General features: G+C 48.4%; 1 protein-coding gene across 5 annotated transcripts in view; it reads left to right on the forward strand.

The window, feature by feature from the left end:
• The window catches only part of SPTBN2 (spectrin beta, non-erythrocytic 2), a 124120-nt gene that overhangs the window by 83109 nt on the left and 19401 nt on the right, over positions 1-21610 (forward strand). For all 5 annotated transcript variants that reach the window (XM_058160117.1, XM_058160116.1, XM_058160113.1 and 2 more), the window contains 12 exons: positions 844-981; positions 3501-4257; positions 4856-5058; positions 7521-7611; positions 9768-9914; positions 10431-10694; positions 13374-13598; positions 15745-15834; positions 16028-16300; positions 17591-17721; positions 19241-19445; positions 20678-21052. In XM_058160117.1, coding sequence (XP_058016100.1) covers positions 844-981; positions 3501-4257; positions 4856-5058; positions 7521-7611; positions 9768-9914; positions 10431-10694; positions 13374-13598; positions 15745-15834; positions 16028-16300; positions 17591-17721; positions 19241-19445; positions 20678-21052 — 2899 coding nt within the window. The remainder of the gene's footprint in view (positions 1-843; positions 982-3500; positions 4258-4855; positions 5059-7520; positions 7612-9767; positions 9915-10430; positions 10695-13373; positions 13599-15744; positions 15835-16027; positions 16301-17590; positions 17722-19240; positions 19446-20677; positions 21053-21610) is intronic.

Consider the following 21610-nt stretch of genomic DNA (forward strand, 5'->3'; position numbering starts at 1 on the left):
CCCACAGGATATAAAGGCAGCGAGAGTTGCTGTGTCTTTTCGTAGCAGGCAAATCAACTGCTTAACTAAGAGCTGAAGTACTGTTTGTTCCTGGGTGACTCATCGCTGTCGAGGGAGATAACAGAGACACTTGGCAGACGCTCACTAGTTTGCTGCCAGAGCTGATAGTGCCGTCTAATTAAGCCATCGCTCAGACGGAGGCGAAGGGTGGACAGAACAGTTAACTTTTTTGGTGCCGAGTGCCCAAAGCGTGCGCGTGTGCACGCGAATGCATGTGTGCGTGCCAGAACCCCCAAAATGCAATGCGAGCTCCCCCCGCACATGCGCCTCGCCCTGCCATGCATATGCCCCATGCCTCACCCCCCGTTTTGGCTTCCAGGTTGATGCAAGAGGCTTTCCAGGCCCAAAATAGGGGGCAGGAGGGCCTCGCGGGCTCCCCCGTGCCCCATTTTGGGCCTGGAAAGCTTTCTGCACCAACCTGCACTCCCCCGCCCCTGTGCATGCGCCCCGTCCCCCCATGCATGCACATGCATGTCCCCCGTATGCGCCCCACTCCCTGCGCATGTGCGGCAGAGACCCGAAGACCAGCTGGCCGGTGGGAAGCATACGCACTTATGCGGTGGAGCTGAGCTGGAGCGACGGCTGGCGTGCCCGCAGAGTGGACTCTGTGTGCTTCTGTGGCACACGTGCCATAGGTTCGCCATCATGGATTTAGGGACTCCTTGGCCAAAGTCTTAAAACAGCAGGCCGAGCTTTTTATTCCTGCTGTGAGATAAGAGCCGGAAGGCTGCAAACTTTCCTTCTCACGGTTTTGCCTTTTCCTTTGATTCTCGGTGACTCCAGGTTTGAGACCCTGGAGCCAGAAATGAACAACCTGGCCTCTCGCATTGCGGCAGTCAACGAGATTGCAAGCCAGCTTTTGGGCGCCGATCACAGAAACAAGGAAAGCATTCAAGCCACCCAGGAACAGCTCAATATTCGGTAAGTGCCCAGAGGTGCGAGAGAAAAGATGGCGACCAGACAGAGACGGGACGCTATCGGCTTCGTTGCAGTGGAAACGGGGAGGAAAAAAAAATCAACTACTGCAAACTTCAAAGGAAGCCAAAAGCTTTTAACGCTTTGCCCCACCTGCTTTTAAACCATGTCGAGGGTTTTAATTAAAAGAGATTAAGGGGAAGCAGGCAGTGTTGTAACGCAAAGCAGCAGCTTTCAGCTGTGTTCCCAAAAAAAGCCAATTTGCTGCTTGTAGATCCCTGAGGCATTCTCTCAGAAAATAAAAATCGAGAGCGGAGGCCGAAACTGCCTCTTCTTCTGCCCAGGGGGAAAAAAAAAATTAGATACGACTGTAAAAAGTTTTGCAAGTAAGTGTTGTAAGTGTTGTGTGCCTTGATGAAGGTATTTTTTCTTTTTATGTACACTGAGAGCATATACACCAAGACAAATTCCTTGTGCGTCCCATCACACTTGGCCAATAAAAAATTCTATTCTATAAAAATCCTCAAGACAGGGTCCTTGGTGCGCTCTGAACTTGGTGGTTTTCCTGCAGACGTTTCATGACCCAACTAGGTAACACTATCAGTGCTGGAAGGGAAGGGGGTGTGGAGAGAATAGGAGGAGGAGGACTGAATGGTCCTTGGTGCTCTCTGAACTCGGTGGTTTTCTTGCAGACGTTTCATGACCCAACTAGGTAACATCATCCGTGCTAGAAGGGAGAGGGTTTCTTCTCTACACCAGTGTCCCCCACAACCTTTTTGATAGCAGGGAGCGGTTTCGGGGAAAACAGTTTTTCCATGAAGTGGCGACGGTGGGGAGGTGGGGTGGGAATGGTTTTGCGTGCCACCTATATCTTGTGCGTGCTCAGATGACGCTTCGGGGTGGCGCAGTGGTTAGAATGCAATACCGCAGGCTACTTCTGCTGACCGCCGACTGCCAGATGTTGGGCAGTTCGATCCCGACCAGCAGAAGGTTGACTCAGCCTTCCGTCTTTCCGAGGTCGGTAAAATGAGGGCCCAGATCGTTGAGGGCAATTCGCTGACTCTGTTAACCGCTTTGAATAGAATAGAATAGAATAGAATTTTTTTATTGGCCAAGTGTGATTGGACACACAAGGAATTTGTCTTGGTGCATATGCTCTCAGTGTACATAAAAGAAAAGATACCTTCATCAAGGTACAACATTTACAACACAATTGATGATCAATATATCAATATAAATCATAAGGATTGCCAGCAACAAGTTATAGTCATACAGTCATAAGTGGAAAGAGATTGGTGATGGGAACTATGAAACGATTAATAGTAGTGCAGATTCAGTAAATAGTCTGACAGTGTTGAGGGAATTATTTGTTTAGCAGAGTGATGGCCTTCGGGAAAAAACTGTTCTTGTGTCTAGTTGTTCTGGTGTGCAGTGCTCTATAGCGTCGTTTTGAGGGTAGGAGTTGAAACAGTTTATGTCCAGGATGCGAGGGATCTGCAAATATTTTCACGGCCCTCTTCTTGATTCGTGCAGTATACAGGTCCTCAATGGAAGGCAAGTTGGTAGCAATTATTTTTTCTGCAGTTCTAATTATCCTCTGATGTCTGTGTTTTTCTTGTTGGGTTGCAGAACCAAACCAGACAGTTATAGAGGTGCAAATGAGAAGGCTGTAAAGCCACTGCGAAGCGGTATATAAGTCTAAGGGCTATTGCTACTCTGTTTCCCCGAAAATAAGACCCAACCGGAAAAATAAGACCTTATTTTTCAGGGATGCTTGTAATATAAGCCCTACCCCAAAAATAAGCCCCGGTTAAGATTGTCAGCAGACACAGGTCTTTAGTACTGTATTTTCCCCCAAATAAGACCTAACCGGTAAATAAGCCCTAATGCGTCTTTTGGACCAAAAATTAATAGAAGACCCGGTCTTATTTTGGGGAAACACTGTCTTGCTTGCACAGACAGGTTCCTAACAATCCACAGCCTGGGGATTAGGGACCCCTGCTCTATACCAGATTAGAAATACATTTGGAATTTTAAAGACCGTACTACTAGAGGAGAATATTTGTGGCTCGGGGTTTAACTATAGAGTCCTTGGTGCTCTCTGAGCTCGGTTGTCTCCTTGCAGACCTTCCATTACCTAATTAGGTAACATCATCAGTGTTAGAAGAGAGTGGGGTTTGCTCTCTATTTGCATACTGGTGGCAGTCTCGAGAGAAAAACCCACTGGTTTTTCTCTTCTATCAGTACACCCTGAGGGCTAAAAGATACAATGGGAGCATCTTTACTTATTTGCCAGACAGCCAATATTTCCCCATCTGAGCATCCGTCATGGCTGCCAATTTGTGAGAAGGCCCACAACCTGTTTTTAAAGGTCCAAATTAGCCTCAAAAGGTTGGGGAACCCTTAACTCGGAGGGGGGGGGGTTGTTCACCAACCTTGGTAACTTTAAGACTCGTGGACTCCCCAGAATTCTTCAGCCAGCCACGCGGCCTCTCCTTTAGACTCCCCTCCTTCCCTGTTTCCAGGTGGCACCAGTTCCAGTCCTTGGCGAGCCAAAAGAAGGAGGCCTTGACCTCGGCTCTCAGCATCCAGAATTACTTCTTGGAGTGCAACGAAACCAAGGCTTGGATGCGGGAGAAAACCAAGGTGATCGAATCGACCCAAGGTCTGGGCAACGACCTGGCAGGGGTGATGGCTTTGCAGCGCAAGTTGGCTGGCATGGAGCGGGATCTGGAAGCCATCCAGGGCAAAGTCAGGGACTTGCACGAAGAGGCAGACCGGTTGTCGGCCCAGCACCCGGAACAAGCCTCTGCCATCTCCAGCCGGCTCGCCGAAATCGACGGGACTTGGGACGAGCTGCGGGGAACCATGCGGCGTCGCGAGGAGTCGCTGGGAGAAGCCAGCAAGCTTCAGGGCTTCCTGCGCGACCTGGATGACTTCCAGGCGTGGCTCTTGCGCACCCAGACCGCCATCGCCTCCGAGGACGTCCCGGCTACCCTGCCAGAGGCAGAGCGGCTGCTGAGCCAACACGAGACCATCCGAAACGAGGTGGAGCATTACAAGGGCGACTACCAGCGGTTGCGGACCATGGGGGAAGAAGTGACGCAAGGCCACACCGACGCCCAGCACATGTTCCTTCAGCAGCGCCTTCAGGCCCTCGACACGGGATGGAATGAACTCGGGCAGATGTGGGAGAACCGGCACCAGCTGCTTTCGCGGGCTTACGGCTTCCAGATCTTCCTGAGGGACACCAAGCAAGTGGAAGGAGTGCTCAGCAACCAGGTAAAGCACGGGAGAGGTTTGGGAAGGAGGTGGGAAGGAAGTGTTGGGTGGGGTTTGCAGACAGCGGCTGAACATTTGTTCAGCTACTTCGCAGGGCCTGTTGTTGCCTTGTGTTGTGATCTTTTTTTTGTGTGTGACCTTCCTCTTTCTTTTTTTTTCCTTCTTTCCTTTGCTCCCTCTTTTTTGTCCCCCCCTTCTTTTTCCTTTGCTTCCCTCTTTTCCATCCTTTTATTTCTCTTCGCCTCCCTTTCTTCTTTCCTTCCTTCCCTCTCTCCTTTTTTTCTCCTTCCTTCCTTCCTTTTTTTCCCTTCCTTCCTTCTTTCCCTCCCTCCTTTTTTCTCCTTCCTTCCTTCCCTTTTTTCCCTTCCTTCTTTCCCTCCCTCCTATTTCTCTGTCTCCCTCCCTCCCTCCGTCCCTCCTTCCCTTCTTTCTTTCTTTCCTCCCTCCCTCCCTCCCCCTTCCTTCCCTTCCTCCCTTTTTCTCTCTCCCTTCCTTTCACCCTCCCTACCTCTGTCTCTTTTCCATCCTTCTATTTCTCTGTTTGCCTTCCTTCCTCCCTCCCTCCCTCCCTCTCTCCCCTTCCCTTCTTCCCTCCCAGGAATATGTGTTGACTCACACCAGCATGCCCAGCTCTCTCCAGGTTGCAGAGGCTGCCATTAAGAAACACGAAGATTTCATGACCACCATGGAAGCCAACGGAGAGAGAATCAAAGGCCTGGTGGACTCTGGGCGGAAACTCATTCTGGAAGACAGCCTGCACTCTGACAAGATCCAGGAGAAGGTCAACTCTATTGACAGTCGGTGAGCAGGAAGACTCTTGGTGAAAAATGTAATTCCAGGCCAGGGAAGGCAAGTGTGAGAAGGAGGCTGTTTTGCCTCCACAGGCTCTCTTGCCAGGGAATTTAGAGAGCAGTGACGGCTAACCTTTTTGCCATCGTGTGCCAAAAGTGGGGGGATATGGGGGGGGGTCGCACACGCGTGCCCTCACCCATAATTCTATGCACCACCACCCTATGCATGCGCACATGACCCCTCCCCCTGTGCTTCCCCCGCTTTTGGCATGTGATGGCCCGGTGGGCCCGGTAGGTCCGTTTTTCACCCTCCTCAGGCTCCAGAGCCTTTCTAGGAGCCTGGGGAGGGCGAAAACACCCTCACCCCCCCCGAAGGCCCTCCAGAGGCTGGAAATGGCCCATTTACAGCCTCCAGAGGGGTGGGAAAGGCTGTTTTCGCCCTCCCCAGGCTCCTAGAAAGGCTCTGCAGCCTGGGAAGAGCGAAAAACGGGTCTTCCCCACCCACCCCCACGGCCCTCTGGAGGCCGGAAAAAGCCTGTTTCCCTACTTCTGGTGGGCCCAGAAGGCCCAAAAATCAGCTGTCCAGCGCACGCATGCGTGCCGGAGCTGAGCTCGCGTGCCCATCGATATGGCTCCGTGTGCCACCTGTGTGCCACGCGTGCCGTAGGTTCGCCATCACGGTTATAAAGTAACCCGAAAAAGGAATGTGGTTTCCTAGTCCTATAAAAAGAAAGCACAAGTCAAATCTCCACTCAGCTGTGAATGGTGAGCCAGTTATTCAGGCTAATCTACCTCATAGGATAACTGTCAGGATAAAGTTTGAAGGAGAACCACCCACGTTGCCCTAAGCTGCTCAAGGGAAGCGAAGGATAAAAATGCGATCGGCCGACGGGAACGGTTTCAAAACGTGCTAAAATCCCTGGATCTGGGTTTTCCTATTTTACATGGCACGAGATTTCTTTGGCTTAAGGCTGTTAAGAGCCGATCGTTTTAAAGGGGCTTGGTCAGATCCAGGCGCTCATAAATTGAGGTGTGGAGTGGGGTTCTGAAATGCTGGACAGCAAGACATTAGGGAAGAAAAGCCACATACAGGTACTCCTCCGTTTCCAACCATTCGTTTAGTGACCATTCAAAGTCAAAACGGCACTGAAAAAAGCCCACCCGTCACACTTAATGACCGTTGCAGCATCCCCACAGTCACGCGATTTACATTGGGGTGCTTGGCAACTGACTCACATTTATGACGGTCGCAGTGTCCCGTGGCCAGGTGATCCCCTTTGGCGACCTTCTGACAAGCAATGTCAAGGGGGGGGGGAACTGGATTTACTTAACAACGGTATAAATAATTTAAGAACGGCAGTGATTCACTTATCAAAGGGGGCGATAAAAGTCATAAAATGGGGGCAAAGCTCGCTTAACAAATTTCTCACTTAGCAACATAAATTTTGGGCTCAATTGTGACCGCATTTTGAGGACTACCTGTGTTCTGACCTAGGCTCCCCCAGCAGCACGAAGCCGAGTCCTCGTCCCGATAAACCCCTTTTATTTCATTTACAGTGAATTCCTCTCCAGCAAAATCTTTCCTCTCACACAGTCTTTCAAGAAGGTTCACAATTATCTACCTTTATCAGGCTTGGAGACTGGGCAGGCCGATATCTTTCAGATGACGTAATACTTTGCAAGAATGCAGGAATGAACTGTCTCTTGCAAACTCACCTTCCCTTTGCTCCTCTTTATTCCCTATGGGAGAGGCCATTCACCGTCCACCTGTGGCTTTACTCCTGAGTCGACCCTTGTTCCTTAGCTGTTCCCTTCTCCTGGCAGCTCTGCGCATGTGCACACTGGGAACAGGATCCAGCTGTTGTTCTGCCTCACTGATGTCCGACTCTGAAGGCAGCTGACAACTATCAGACGGCCCCTGGCCCCATCTCTGCCTCTGACGCAGAGCCCTCGTCAGAGCCTCCCCCAGACTCCAGGACTGGCCCACGTTCCTCCCCAGCCTCCTCACTGTCCGAATCTGCTGCCAGATCCACTGGCTGCTGACAAGCCACAACAACCTGTAATAGTTATATATGCATACCTGAGTTCTCACCCCCACAGCCCATTGCAGCTAATTGCATTAGGGCCCAACAAGAGTCTAGTCACAGACACTCTGCTCCTGTTTCTTGGTAGCTTAAGGCATGGCCGGCTGGGGAATTCTGGGAGTTGAAGTCCGCATACCGTAAAGTGGCTGAGGTTGAAAAACATTGCTGTAAAGCCCAAATGCGGCCTTCCCAGAAGCATTAGGACCGCAAGCCCCAGAATTCCCAGACAGTATGTAAGTGCATGGAATCAATCTCTTCAAATATTAATGAGGCATTCTCCATTCTCTTGCGAGCGATGCTCCTCCGGGGAACAGTGTGCGAGTAACTCACGCCCATGTCTTCCTTTCTGCTTCTCCTCCTCCTCCTCCTCCCTCCTAATTGCTTTCAGTCACAGAAAAAATCAGGAAGCAGCTCAAGATCTCCTGGCTCGGCTCCGGGACAATCGAGTCCTTCAACATTTCCTCCAAGATTGTCAAGAGGTAAGACGGAGTCAGTCTCCTGGTGGAGGAGGGTTCAAGGCTGGGGAGTTAACTGGGAGGCCATATATTAGTCCAGTGGTAGTCAACCTGGTCCCTACCGCCCACTATTGGGCGTTCCAGCTTTCATGGTGGGCGGTAGGGGTTTTGTCCGATACTGAAGCACTTTCCTTTTTTTTTTTCATTTAATTGACTTTTTTAAATTTTTTCATAGCATTATTTAAAAACATTTTCATTAGGTATTCATAAAATTCCCCGTGACAATTTAAATTTCTGAAAATATACTATTTGTATCGCCCGCGCATAAATTTAGTTCACGTTACGTAAGTGAAACTAAACGGCGCTATAGTGCGACCGCGAACAAAAGAGCCTCGTCCCAGAATAGCTCGCGCATCTCCCCCCACACCACCCAGCTGTAACAGATAAGCAGAGCTGGTAGCCGGCGGCCCCCCTCCCAAACCCAATCCACGATGCACGATAGGCATGCGCAGACGGCGATACACGGCGCATTACTGTGGAACCGGTGGGCGGTTGGAAAATTTTACTACTAACAGAGATACAAAAGTGGGCGGTAGGTATAAAAAGGTTGACTACCCCTGTATTAGTCGATGTGGAAGTTGGGACCAGCTGCTAGGTAGAATATGGCCCGCGAGGAAAATGGAAACGCTAATCCAGCTTCGGCATAGAGGTAGTCCTCAATTTGCAACCATTCGTTTAGTGACCAGTTGAAGCCAAAAACGGCATCGACAAGAGCGACTTACAATGGTTGCAACTGCGATGATCATTTGTAAGTTGGCCTACAGTCATGGGATCAAAATTTGGGTCCTTGGCCACCAGCACGTGTCGATGACCATTGCGGCGTCCTGGGCTCAAGTGATCCCCATTTGCGACCTTCCCAGCTGACTTTCCCCCCCCCCACAAGCGAAGTCAGTTGGGGGAAGTCCGTATTCTTTTAACAATCGCACGGTTTATTTAACAGCTGCAGTGGTTCGCTTAACGACCGTGGCAAAAGGAAGGCCGTTAAAAAAAACGGGCGTGACTCATTTAATAAGAGAAGGCTGCCCAGAGTCGCTTTGAAGAAGGGAGGCGGGTGGCACATGGGTTTAATAAATAAAGTAGAAGCTGCCTTGCTTAGCAACAGAAATTCTGGTCCCGAGTGTTGTTGTAAGTCGAGGACTACTGGTACGCCTATCCTTAGCAAGAGAAAAACGCAAGTAGTGGCAGGCAATTCCCATAGAAAGATATGAAGCTTAATCAGAATTCATCCTAGTTCTTTATGTCCGTTTTAAGATTGTTTGGGCTCCTGCATCCCCCAACTGCCCCACAGTTAGGATATGCACAGAAGTACTCTCTGAGCTTGGTTGTTTTCTTGCAGACATTTTATTAACCCGTTACCTACTTTGGGTAACAAAATGTCTGCAAGAAAACAATCAAGCTCAGAGAGCTTCAAGAAACATTCATTTCATCCCTGAGCTACAAATATTCTCCTTTAAGGGGGAGTGTTAAGGGTAATCTGGGTTCACAACCAAGGTTGTGGACCATTGAGCAGAGTGAAAACGACTGAGACTGGTTGTAGACAATAACAGTCACTTGCAGACAAACTGGGGTTTGATATTCCTTTACTTTTAGGGAAAAGCAAAGTCATAATCCAAAAATAATCCAGGTCATACACGTATAAAGCCAATCAGGGATGTTACAAATATCAAGTCTTCTTACCAACATAGACTTGCACAACAAACAAGGTCTTCTTTCAGTTCGGCAAAACACAGTTCAATTCACAACAGTCAGTATCTTGAGGAATCAGTAACCAGCCATGATCAAGCAACGATCATAAAGCTCAAATATACAGTTGCAGCATGTCATCAGGTTACAATGCTGTAGCGTCCCTGTAGATTCCCCACAAGCCATAATTTAGTAGTCCTTTTATACATTGGCTACAGAGCTCAACCAATCAGGATGCTTGCATGATGCAGCACAGCCTTAAAGCAATATCATGCCTTTCTACAAATATACATAGTTTAGTTTATATATTGCCTGGCCAACTAGTTAGGCAAATAACAATTTCCTGACAGGGAGATTCTCCGACAGTCCTAAATTTTGAAGCCTGGCTTTTCTGGGGTAAGTTCACGCATGAAGCCATTGTTCTGTTTCTCCTCCAGCTCACTCTGTGGATCAACGAAAAGATGCTGTCAGCTCAGGACATGTCCTACGATGAAGCCCGAAACCTCCACACCAAGTGGCAGAAGCACCAGGCCTTCATGGCGGAGTTGGCCTCCAACAAGGGCTGGCTTGAGAAGATCCAAAAGGTGGGCTTAAACATGGACGACGTCTGTCGCTCTTGGCTTGGCTTGCCTTTCTTTCTTCTTTATCTTGTCCTTCTTCATCCTTGGAAGACATTTTTGAAACCTTCTGTCAGGGTTCCAAGGAACACCCACAACGAAATAAAGCTTTGAGGCTTGAGGTTCCTCAAAGTTCCAATTTATTTAGAGATGTCATGTTGGCACAGCTGGGAAAACCCGAAACTGAAAGCTTCTAGCTTTTCCACACCCAGTTGACAGTTCACAGCCCTGCCCCACACCCACAAGTTCATCACATTGTCCAATCAACTCTTCACACTCAATTGGATACAGTCTTCAGTCAGCCTACATCAGACGCAGGCAAAAGTCCTTGAATACGGAATGCTGTTACGACTAACTTTCTACCACTCCAACAACAACCCCCTCCCAACTTCCCCAGCTAAAATATGTGGCAGTTAAGAAGCAAAAAGAAAATTGCCTTCCAAAACTGACACCTTCTCTCCTCCCGTCTTTCCATTTTGGCAGGAAGGGGAGCAGCTGGTGTCAGAGAAGCCCGAACTGGAGCCCGTGGTGAGAGCCAAGCTGGATGAACTTCAGAAACTCTGGCAAGAATTGGAATCCAGCACCCAGAGCAAGGCTCGTTGTCTCTTTGATGCCAACCGGGCCGAGCTCTTCACCCAGAGCTGCTCGGCTTTGGAGGCTTGGCTTAGCGGTCTGCAGGCTCAGCTCCTCTCCGACGACTACGGCAAGGACCTGACCAGCGTCAACATTTTGCTCAAGAAACAGCAGGTAAATGAGTGATATTTTGCATCATGGCAAGGACATGACGATGTCAACATTTTGCATGAAAAGAAATCAGCACTCCGAACCCTTCTGAATAGTAGAATAATGTACTTGGAAGGGACCTTGGAGGTCTTCTAGTCCAACCCCCTGCTCAAATAGGAAACCCTAGGCCCACGATGGCGAACCTATGGCACGCATGCCATAGGCAGAACCCTCTCTGGGCACGCGCGCCATCGCTAGCTACTGTTCTGGTTTCCAGCTGGTCTTTGTGAGTGCCAGAGCGCTGAAAAACAGCCCGAGAAATGGCCAAAAAACAGGAAACCAGAGGAGCAGCTGGTAAAAAATGAGCCGTTTTTTGGCTGTTTTTTGGATTGTTTTCAGGCTGGTTTTCAGGTCGTTTTCAAGCCAGTTTTGTCCCCCCCAAAAAAGGCTTGCAAATGGCCCGAAAAACAGCCAAAAAACAGGTATGCACACGCTGGCCAGCTGGTCTTTGGGCTTCCGGTGCTCCAGCGCATGCAGTGGTGGGATTCAAGTAATTTAACAACCGGTTCTCTGCCCTAATGATTTCTTCTAACAACCAGTTTGCCAAACTGTTCAGAAAGTTAACAACCGCACTGAAGTGGTGCGAACTGGCTGAATCCCACCACTGAGCGCATACACATGTAAGTGTGTTCCAGTTTCGGCACTCGGTGCCGAAAACATTCTCCATCACTGCCCCAGGCCATTCCAAAGAAGTAACTGCCCAGTTTCTTCTTAAAAACCTCCAGTGTTGGAGCAGCCACAACTTCTGGAGGTAAACCGTTCCACTGATTAATTCAGTATCAGGAAATTTCTCCTTAGTTCCAGGTTGCTTCTCTCCTTGATTAGTTTGCATCCGTTGCTTCTTGTCCTGCCCTCAGGTGCTTAGGAGAATCTCCTTTTGGAGACTCTGGAAAATGTCCTCCTGGAGGTACATTTCAGTACCTCCTTTGCACAAGGGGCTGGAAAACCCTCTGCCCAAAACCTTGAAGTATTACCAATACTTCCTTTCTTGCCAATAATGATTTGTTGACCTGGAACGTGGAAAAGTGTTCCACTTTGTACCAATTGCATCTCTGCAACAAAACGTGAAAATTTAAAGAACAAAGAAGCAGATGATAAAGGGAAATATAAAGGTAAAGGTTCTCAAAGGTAAAGGTTCCCCTCGCACATACGTGCTAGTCGTTCCCGACTCTAGGGGGTGGTGCTCATCTCCGTTTCAAATCTGAACAGCCAGCACTGTCCGAAGACGTCTCCGTGGTCATGTGGCCGACATGACTCAACGCCAAAGGTGCCCGGAACGCTGTTTCCTTCTCACCAAAGGTGGTCCCTATTTTTCTACTTGCATTTTTTAACCTGCTTTCGAACTGCTAGGTTGGCAGAAGCTGGGACAAGGAACGGGAGCTCACCCTCTTACGCGGCGCTAGGAATTCGAACTGCTGAACTGCCGACCTTTTGATCAACAAGCTCAAGGTCTTTGTGTTTAACAAAGGCTGTGAATTATAAGCCAGAGAGTTGATTACAAATTGCCCTAGATCACGGGTTGTGTAATCACTGTTTGTTTTGGCTAACAAAAACATCTCTAAACCCCCCCCCCCACCCACACAGACAAGCAAGTCACCAGAATACAAACTGACAGCAAACTGCACTCCTTACTAGCACTGATGATATTATCTAGGTTGGGTCATGAAACGTGTGTAAGGAAACAAACACAAAGAGCACCAAGGACCCCTCAGGTCAACCCTGAGCTACTAATATTCTCCTTTATTACCAATGCAGCCTTCAGGGAAATTTCCCCTTGAAAGGTGAGAACCAGCACCTTAAAACTGACCCAGAAGCAGACTGGCAGCCAGTCCAGCTCCCGCAAAAAGAGATGGGCACATAAACAATTCTAGACTTGTGCAAAACAGTTTTGCATATTCTGAATTAATTGAAATTGTTGTGGCCCGCCAGTGGATCTGGTGGCACATTCGGACAGTGAGGAGGTTGGGGAGGAGCATGGCCCAGTCCTGGAGTCTAGGGAAGGCTCTGACGGGGGCTCTGCGTCAGAGGCAGAGATGGGGCCAGGGCCGTCTGACAGTTGTCAGCTGCCTTCGGAGTTGGACATCAGTGAGGCAGAAGAACAGCTGGATCCTGTTCCCAGTGTGCACATGCGCAGAGCTGCCAGGAGAAGGGAACAGCTAAGGAACAAGGGTCGACTCAGGAGTAAAGCCACAGGTGGACGGTGAATGGCCCCTCCCATAGGGAATAAAGAGGAGCGAAGGGGAGGGGAGTTTGCAGGAGACAATTAGTTCATTCCTGCATTCTTGCAAATGAATGCAGGAATGAAAGATATCGGCCCGGCCACTCTCCAAGCCTGATAAAGGTCAGTAATTGTGAACTATCTTGGAAGTCTGCGGTAGAGGAAAGATTTTGTTGGAAAGGAATTCACTGTAAATGAAATAAAAGGGGTTTATCGGGACTCAGACTCGGCTTCGTGCTGCTGGGGGAGCCTGGGTCAGAACAGAAATTTCCAGATCTTCTTTCAAGGGCAGCACCATGTGGAATTATTGCTATGGTAAGAAAAAGAGGCTTTAAAAAAAAAGTGTGTTTTTGGGTGAGTGTGTGAGCGTGTAGCTTGTGTTTGAGAGAGCTCCGGTGACCATTGTCTTTCCTTCTCGCCTCCAGTTGCTGGAGAACCAGATGGATGTGCGGGAGAAAGAAGTGGAAGGGCTGAAGGCTCAGGCGTTGGCCCTCAGCCAGGAGGATTCCAACACGGTGGAAGTGGATGGGAAATTGCGGTCAGTGGAGGGCAAGTTTACGGAGCTGAGAGCGCCGCTGCGGGAACGTTGTGAAAAGCTGCTGGCCTCCAAAGAGGAGCACCAGTTCAACCGTGACCTGGAGGATGAAATTGTGAGTTTGACCTGGAAGAGGAAGCCGGGGAAGGAGACCGATTCCCACAGATTTTACAAAAAAGGAAGCATGTTTCGAATCGAATAACTTTCTTGCGGTCATTCACCAGCAGGAAGAAAAGAAAAAAAAAGGGGGGTGGGAGAAAGAAAATAGTTTTCAAATATCCGGAACATCCAAAAGTAAACGAGGAGCAAAAAAATATGCTCAAAAGCTTCATTCTTATTAGCTAAAACTAACCTAAAATCCAGAATTATAGAGTCCTCTGACAAATTTGAGGAAGGTAAAGGTTCCCCTCGCACATACGTGCTAGTCGTTCCCGACTCTAGGGGGCGGTGCTCATCTTCGTTTCAAAGCCGAAGAGTCAGCATTGTCTGAAGTCGTCTCCGTGGTCATGTGGTCGGCATGACTCAACGCCAAAAGCGCATGGAACGCTGTTCCCTTCCCACCAAAGGTGGTCCCTATTTTTTCTACTTGCATTTTTTACCTGCTTTCGAACTGCTAGGTTGGCAGAAGCTGGGACAAGTAGCGGGAGCGCATCCCGTTACACGGCAGCACTAGGGATTCAAACCGCCGAGCTGCCAACCTTTTGATTGACAAGCTCAACACACTAGCCCCTGAACCACCGCCTCCCTCTTTGAGGAAGATAGCTGACATTAAAAAAAAAAAAAAGACCAATGGGTAAATGTTGAGACCAAAGCCATTCCCTACTCAAAGAAGTTCAATTGCCCTTGATTATTATTTGTCTCATTTTGTACATAGAACCTGGCAATCCTTTATGTTATTTCAGGATTAAGTAAGAACTGTTTGTACTGCGAGTCTATTTTACTATTTATTTATTTATTTATTTATTTATTTATTATTTAAATTTGTATACCGCCCTTCTCCCGAAGGACTCAGGGCGGTTCACAGCCAAGTAAAAAATACACAATACACTATAAATACAATTAAAATACAATTAAAAAACTTATTAAATTGGCCTCAATTAAAATTTAGGACTAAAACCCATTAAAAAACCCATAAACTTAAAAACTAACCCAGTCCAGCGCAGATGAATAAGTGGGTTTTAAGCTCGCGGCGAAAGGTTCGGAGGTCCGGAAGTTGACGAAGTCCTGGGGGGAGTTCGTTCCAGAGGGCGGGAGCCCCCACAGAGAAGGCCCTTCCCCTGGGTGTCGCCAGACGACACTGTCGCGCCGACGGCACCCTGAGGAGTCCCTCTCTGTGAGAGCGCACGGGTCGGTGAGAGGTATTCGGTAGCAGCAGGCGGTCCCGTAAGTAACCCGGCCCTATGCCATGGAGCGCTTTAAAGACGTTCACCAACACCTTGAAGCGCACCCGGAAGGCCACAGGTAGCCAGTGCAGCCTGCGCAGGATAGGTGTCACTCGGGAGCCACGAGGGGCTCCCTCTATCACCCGCGCAGCCGCATTCTGGACTAACTGCAGCCTCCGGATGCCCCTCAAGGGGAGCCCCATGTAGAGAGCATTGCAGTAGTCCAGACGAGACGTCACAAGGGCGTGAGTGACCGTGCATAAGGCATCCCGGTCTAGAAAGGGGCGCAACTGGTGCACCAGGCGAACCTGGTGGAAAGCTCTCCTGGAGACGGCCGTCAAATGGTCTTCAAAAGACAGCCGTTCATCCAGGAGAACGCCCAAATTGCGCACCCTCTCCATCGGGGCCAATGACTCGCTCCCGACAGTCAGCCGTGGACTCAGCTGACTGTACCGGGATGCCGGCATCCACAGCCACTCCGTCTTGGAGGGATTGAGCTTGAGCCTGTTTCTCCCCATCCAGACCCGTACGGCCTCCAAACACCGGGACAGCACTTCGATAGCTTCATTGGGGTGGCCCGGTGTGGAAAAGTACAGCTGGGTGTCATCAGCGTACAGCTGGTACCTCACACCGAAGCCACTGATGATCTCACTAGCCAGAAGCGGGGCAATTAAGAGTATTTCGAGATGCTGTGTAAAAAAGAATGTGTTCAAAGGAAGCATGTTTTTTTTTTTAAAAAAAGAAAAATAGGTTGGGGTATATATATAACCTTGCAAGATTAGTAAAATTGCCTCGCAGCAGAGAGCGGTCAAAAGTGGGATTTGTCCTACAGAATTACTTGGACTTTTCTCTGTTTTTATCTTTGTTCCCATCCTGCAGTTATGGGTGAAGGAAAGGATGCCCATGGCTGTTTCCACGGATCATGGCAAAGACCTGCCCACCGTCCAGCTGCTGATTAAAAAGAACCAGGTGAGGATAATCATATATCTATATCTATCTATATGTAGGTCTTTGGTTATTCGGGTTTTCTCCCGCGTAAAATTAGAAGTGTCTTGGCGACGTTTCGACGAAGTCTCATTCGTCATCTTCAGGCTTCAGCTTTGTGCTTCTAGGAGCAATGATTCATTCTTAGGCTAATTCTTTCCTCTGGACCCTCTCTTAGACTCTGCAGAAGGAGATCCAAGGTCACCAGCCGCGGATCAACGACATCCAGGGGAGGTGGCAGGGGCTGGCATGCAGCGGCCTGGAGGCGGAGCTTCAAGGCCGGGTCGAGACGCTAGAGGAGATATGGCGGGAACTGCAAGACCAGGTGGACCAGCGGCGCGGACGGCTGGAGAAAGCCCAAATGGCCCAGCAGTTTTACTTTGATGCCGCCGAAGCCGAGGCCTGGATGGGTGAACAGGAATTGCACATGATGTCAGAGGAGAAGGCAAAAGTAGGTCTGCCAACTTAAAATGAGGATTGCTTGGTTCAAAGAAAAGTTTATAGTTTATACTTTAAAGCTTGGCTTTAATTTATTTGTGCTTTAATGTACATTTATAGATACATTTTTCTAACTGTAAGCTGCCCAGAGTTACTGTAAAATGGAAGGCCGATAAATTTTTTAGCTAAATAAATAGGTAGTTCTCAACTTATGACCACTCACTTAGTGACTGAAGTTCCAACAGACCCCCTAAAAGGTCCCGGCTTCAAGGTCATGACAGCTACCCTGCCCCCTTGGTCACATGACCACATTTGGTGCTCTCGGCAACCAATATGCATTTTACAACCCTTTACAGTATCTTGCATTCATGTAACTCTGATTTATCCCATTTTTTTGCCAAAAACTGGCATTTACTGTTGGCTTTGGGCAAAATTGCCCTACATTGAACAACAGGTTTGCTTAACCTACCACTGCAAAAAAATAAAAATCAAAAAAAATATATCATAAAAGCAGACACAATGATCTGCTTTATGGCTGTCCCTATTTATTTATTTATTTATTTATTTATTTATTTATTTATTTATTTATTTATTTATTTATTTATTTATTTATTTATTTAGATTTTTATACCGCCCTTCTCCCTAAGGGCTCAGGGCGGTGAACAGCCAAATAAAAACAACTAGTACATAAATAAGCTTAAAAACGTATTAAAAACTAATTATAAACAGGCCAAATTTAAAATTAGCACTAAAATAAACAATCCTAAAACCCATCTTAAAATTCCCTCAAGCTAGCCCAGCATGGTGGAATAGAAAAGTCTTGAGCTCGCGTTTAAAAGACCGGAGGTCGGGGAGTTGACACAGCCCCGGAGGCAACTCATTCCATAGGGCTGGAGCCCCCACAGAAAAGGCCCTCCCCCTGGGGGCCGCCAGTCAATTTAGGACATAATGAGCAGACCTTTTTAAGGGTCATAAGTAGAGGATTACCTATAACTCTTTAAAAAAAACACACAAGAGGTAGACAAGTTACCACAATTAATTATATAGCACTTGTAAAAAAAGAGAAGAAACTCTTGCAGCAGAAGAAATAACAGGTCGAAGCTTGTCAGAGACCCAAACCTAGAATTATAACCAGTGGGATGTTCCATCACTGGAGATTTTCAAGAAGAAACTGGACAGCCATTTCCATTCCATTCCATTCCCTGGATTCCACTGTTTCTTTTTTCTGCACAAGCTTGTACTTACGTCCCTCCTGCCTTCCAGGAATTAAAAAACAACAACGTTGTGGTTTTCTTTTCCTCAGGATGAGCTGATTGCTCAGGCCATGGTCAAGAAACACTTGGGGATGGAGCAGGCTCTGGAAGATTATGCCCAGACAGTCCATCAACTCTCCGTGCAAAGCCGGGACATGGTGAATAACAACCACCCTGAAAGGTAAAAAGGTTCCTTGCCTTTAGTTTTTACATGAGGTTGGATAAAGCACCTTTCTTCACCTGACTTACAAAATTAAAAACTTCTAAAACTCATTTGTTGGGATTGCAATGCTCTCTACATGGGGCTCCCCTTGAAGAGCACCCGGAGACTTCAGCTAGTCCAGAATGCGGCTGCGCGGGTTATTGAGGGAGCGGTTCGGAGCTCCCACGTAACACCTATCCTGCGCAGACTGCACTGGCTGCCTGTTGTTTTCCGGGTGCGCTTCAAGGTATTGGTTACCACCTTTAAAGCGCTCCATGGCTTAGGACCGGGCTACTTACGGGACCGTCTACTGCCAGCTTCTATCTCCCAGCGTCCGGTGCGTTCCCACAGAGAGGGACTCCTCAGGGTACCGTCAGCCAAACAGTGTCGACTGGCGGCCCCCAGGGGGAGGGCCTTCTCTGTGGGGGCTCCTACCCTGTGGAACGAACTTCCCCTTGGGCTTCGACAACTACCTGACCTTAGGACCTTTCACCGCGAACTTAAAACCTATTTATTTCGTATGGCTGGATTGGCCTGATTTTTAAATTTTAAATTTTAATTGAATGTTGATGGGTTTTAAATTTCTGTAATTTTATGGGGTGTAATGTTATTTTAAATTTCCTGGCTAATTGAATAAGTTTCTTAAGGGTTGTTTTAATATTGTGTATGTTTCTGTTTGTATTTTACTTGCCTGTTCACCGCCCTGAGTCCTTCGGGAGAAGGGCGGTATACAAATTAAAATATTATTATTATTATTATTATTATTATTATTATTGAAGGAAAGCTACTTACGTTCAGGGAGTCCTCAATTTACGACCGCAATCGAGCCCAACATTTCTGTTGCTAAGTGAGAAATTTGTTAAGTGACTTTTGCCCCATTTTAGAACTTTTCTCGCCGCGTTTGTTAAGTGAATCACTGCAGCTGTTAAATTAGTTAACGCGGTCGTTAAGCGAATCTGGATTCTCCGTTGATTTTGCTTGTCGCAAAAGGGGATCGCGTGACTACCCCCCCCCCCCCCCGGATATTGCAACCGTCATAAATGTGAGTCAGTTGTCCAGCATCCAAATGTAAATCACGTGACCATGAGGATGCTGCAACGGTCATCAGTGTGAAAAACGGTCGTAAGTCGCTTTTTTCGGTACCGCTGTAACTTTGAACCGTGACCAAGTGAGCAGTTGTGAGTTGAAGACTTCCTGTGTTCATGTCATTGATCAATAGTGCCTCCGAGTGGTGCGGTGGCCTAGAGGTGGCGCTCTCGCCTCACAATCGTGAGGGTGTGAGTTCGATCCTAGGTAGAGGCAGATATTTCTCTCTCTGGACACACTGAGAATATTATCTGCAGAACAAAACTTGGCACTGGCAACAGGAAAGGCCTCCGGCCAGTAAACACTCAGCTCCATTCAGTTGCCTAGACTCCACCCCGCAAGGCACCATAGGGTCTTTAAAAGATGATGATGATGATCAGTAGCGCCTCCTTCCCTTTTCCCTGACTTTCAGTGAGCGGATCAATCTTCGGCAAGGCCAGGTGGACAAGCTTTATGCCAGCCTGAAGGACCTGGCTGAGGAGCGTCGGGCCAAACTGCAGGAGCATCTTCGTCTCTGCCAACTGAAGCGGGAAGTGGATGACTTGGAGCAGTGGATCTCGGAACGGGAAGTGGTGGCGGCCTCCCACGAACTTGGCCAGGATTACGAACACGTTACGGTGAGTCTCACCCTCAGACCTGTGACATCTGGAGTGGCAGGAAGAGACCCTTCAAATATCATTCTTTTTAAAAAGTAAAAGTGTGCCCCCAAACACCCCTTTCATCTGCAAATTAGCAGCTTACTCCTATTTTAGGCTATACTGTAGGATGACGTGCTGGCCCCGTATTGTCAGTTTCAAGTTTGGCATACTCTGGATCAGTGTTTCTCAATCTTGGTAACTTGGGTGGATTACAACTCCCAGAATTCCACAGCCAGCATGCTTTAAGATGGGTGGACTTCCACTCCCAGAATTCCTCAGCCAGCATGCTTTGAGATGGGGGGACTTCCACTCCCAGAATCCCCCAGCCAGCATGCTTTGAGATGGGTGGACTTCCACTCCCAGAATTCCCCAGCCAGCATGCTTTAAGATGGGTGGACTTCCACTCCCAGAATCCCCCAGCCAGCATGCTTTGAGATGGGTGGACTTCCACTCCCAGAATCCCCCAGCCAGCATGCTTTGAGATGGGTGGACTTCCACTCCCAGAATTCCCCAGCCATCATGTTCAAGTCAGGGGTGAAATCCAGCAGGTTCTGACAGGTTCTGGAGAACTGGTAGTGGAAATTTTGGGTAGTTTGGAGAACCGGCAAATACCACTTCTGGTTGGCCCCAGAGTGGGGAGGGAATGCGGGTTTTGCAGTATCCTTCCCCTGCCATGCCCACCAATCCACACCACAGCCACCAAGCTACACCCACAGAACCGGTAGTTAAAAAAAATTTGAATTCCACCACTGGTTGAAGTCCACCCATCTTGAAGTTGGCCAGGTTGAGAAACTCTGCTCTAGGTGGGATAGGCTTCAACTCCTCAATTTGTTTTCAGTGGTCAAGCTTGTTATGAACTCTGGGAGATGAAGTCCTTACAATTGGTTATATTTCCCTTTATCATCCGCTTGTTTGTTCTTTAAATACAAGTGGTCCCACTGCTATTCTTTCCCCTCTCCTTTCAGCTGTGGCTGGCTTTAACCACCATGTCCTTTATATCAATGGTCTGTGGACCACTGGTAGGCTGCGAGAAAATTTTGGTGGTTCGCAGAAAAATTATTTGCATTTTTTATATTGCACTAAATACTATTTATCTTTTTCAAAAATTCATATTAGTGGTCCTCGGAATTTAAAATTATGAATTTAGGGGTCCCTGAGATCCGAAAGGTTGGAGACCCCTGCTTTATATTATGCTCCAACCTTTTCTGCAGATGCTGCGTGACAAGTTCCGGGAATTCTCACGTGACACGAGCACCATTGGTCAGGAGAGAGTGGACGGTGTCAACCGGCTGGCCGACGAGATGATCTCCACTGGCCATTCCGAGAACGCCACCATTGCGGAGTGGAAGGACAGCTTGAATGAGGCCTGGGCAGATCTCCTGGAACTCATTGACACTAGAAGCCAGATGTTGGCAGCTTCCTATGAGTTACACCGCTTCTACCACGATGCCCGGGAAACTCTCAGCCAAGTGCAGAACAAACAGAAGCAGCTCCCGGATGAAGCAGGGAGGGATCTCAACACAGCCGAAGCCCTGCAGCGGATGCATACAGCCTACGAACATGACATTCAGGCCTTGAGCGCACAGGTTTGTGTGACAGGGATGTATAAGATTCAGAAATGGTCCAACATTGTACAGGTAGTCCTCGACCTAAGACCAGTCACTTAGGGACTGTCAGAATGTTTACAGCGTGACTACCCAAGAGCAAAATACAGGACACAGAGGTCTGTGTCACTAACAGTGGTTTATATTCAAGACTTCTATATATGTCGTGTCCCACTCCTCCGCTGACGGCCGGGTCAGGGAAATCCGAATCAGGCTTGCCTCTGCAGCTCTGCCCAAAGTCCTAGCAAAGTCCTCAGAGCAGGCAGGAGACCAGTAAGTGACTTCAGCAAGATAAGTTCGACTTTTGCCTGACTCAGAGACTGCCAGAAAGTAGATCCTTTATATAGGCCATGGGGTGTGGCTCCATGACTCAGCACTCATTAAGGCCTGCCCCTCCCTTCCTTCTGTTGCCTCCGCCTATCCAATCTTCTGATGCGAGGATTATTCCAATCAGCTGTTGGTAATAAACCCTCCTCAGGCTCACATGCTGTGGAGGAGGGGGAGGGGTCTAGCTGCTCCGTTTGCCTGGGCATGGAGTCA

This window comes from Ahaetulla prasina, chromosome 17 (assembly GCF_028640845.1).
Source record: "Ahaetulla prasina isolate Xishuangbanna chromosome 17, ASM2864084v1, whole genome shotgun sequence".
Lineage (NCBI taxonomy): Eukaryota > Metazoa > Chordata > Lepidosauria > Squamata > Colubridae > Ahaetulla > Ahaetulla prasina.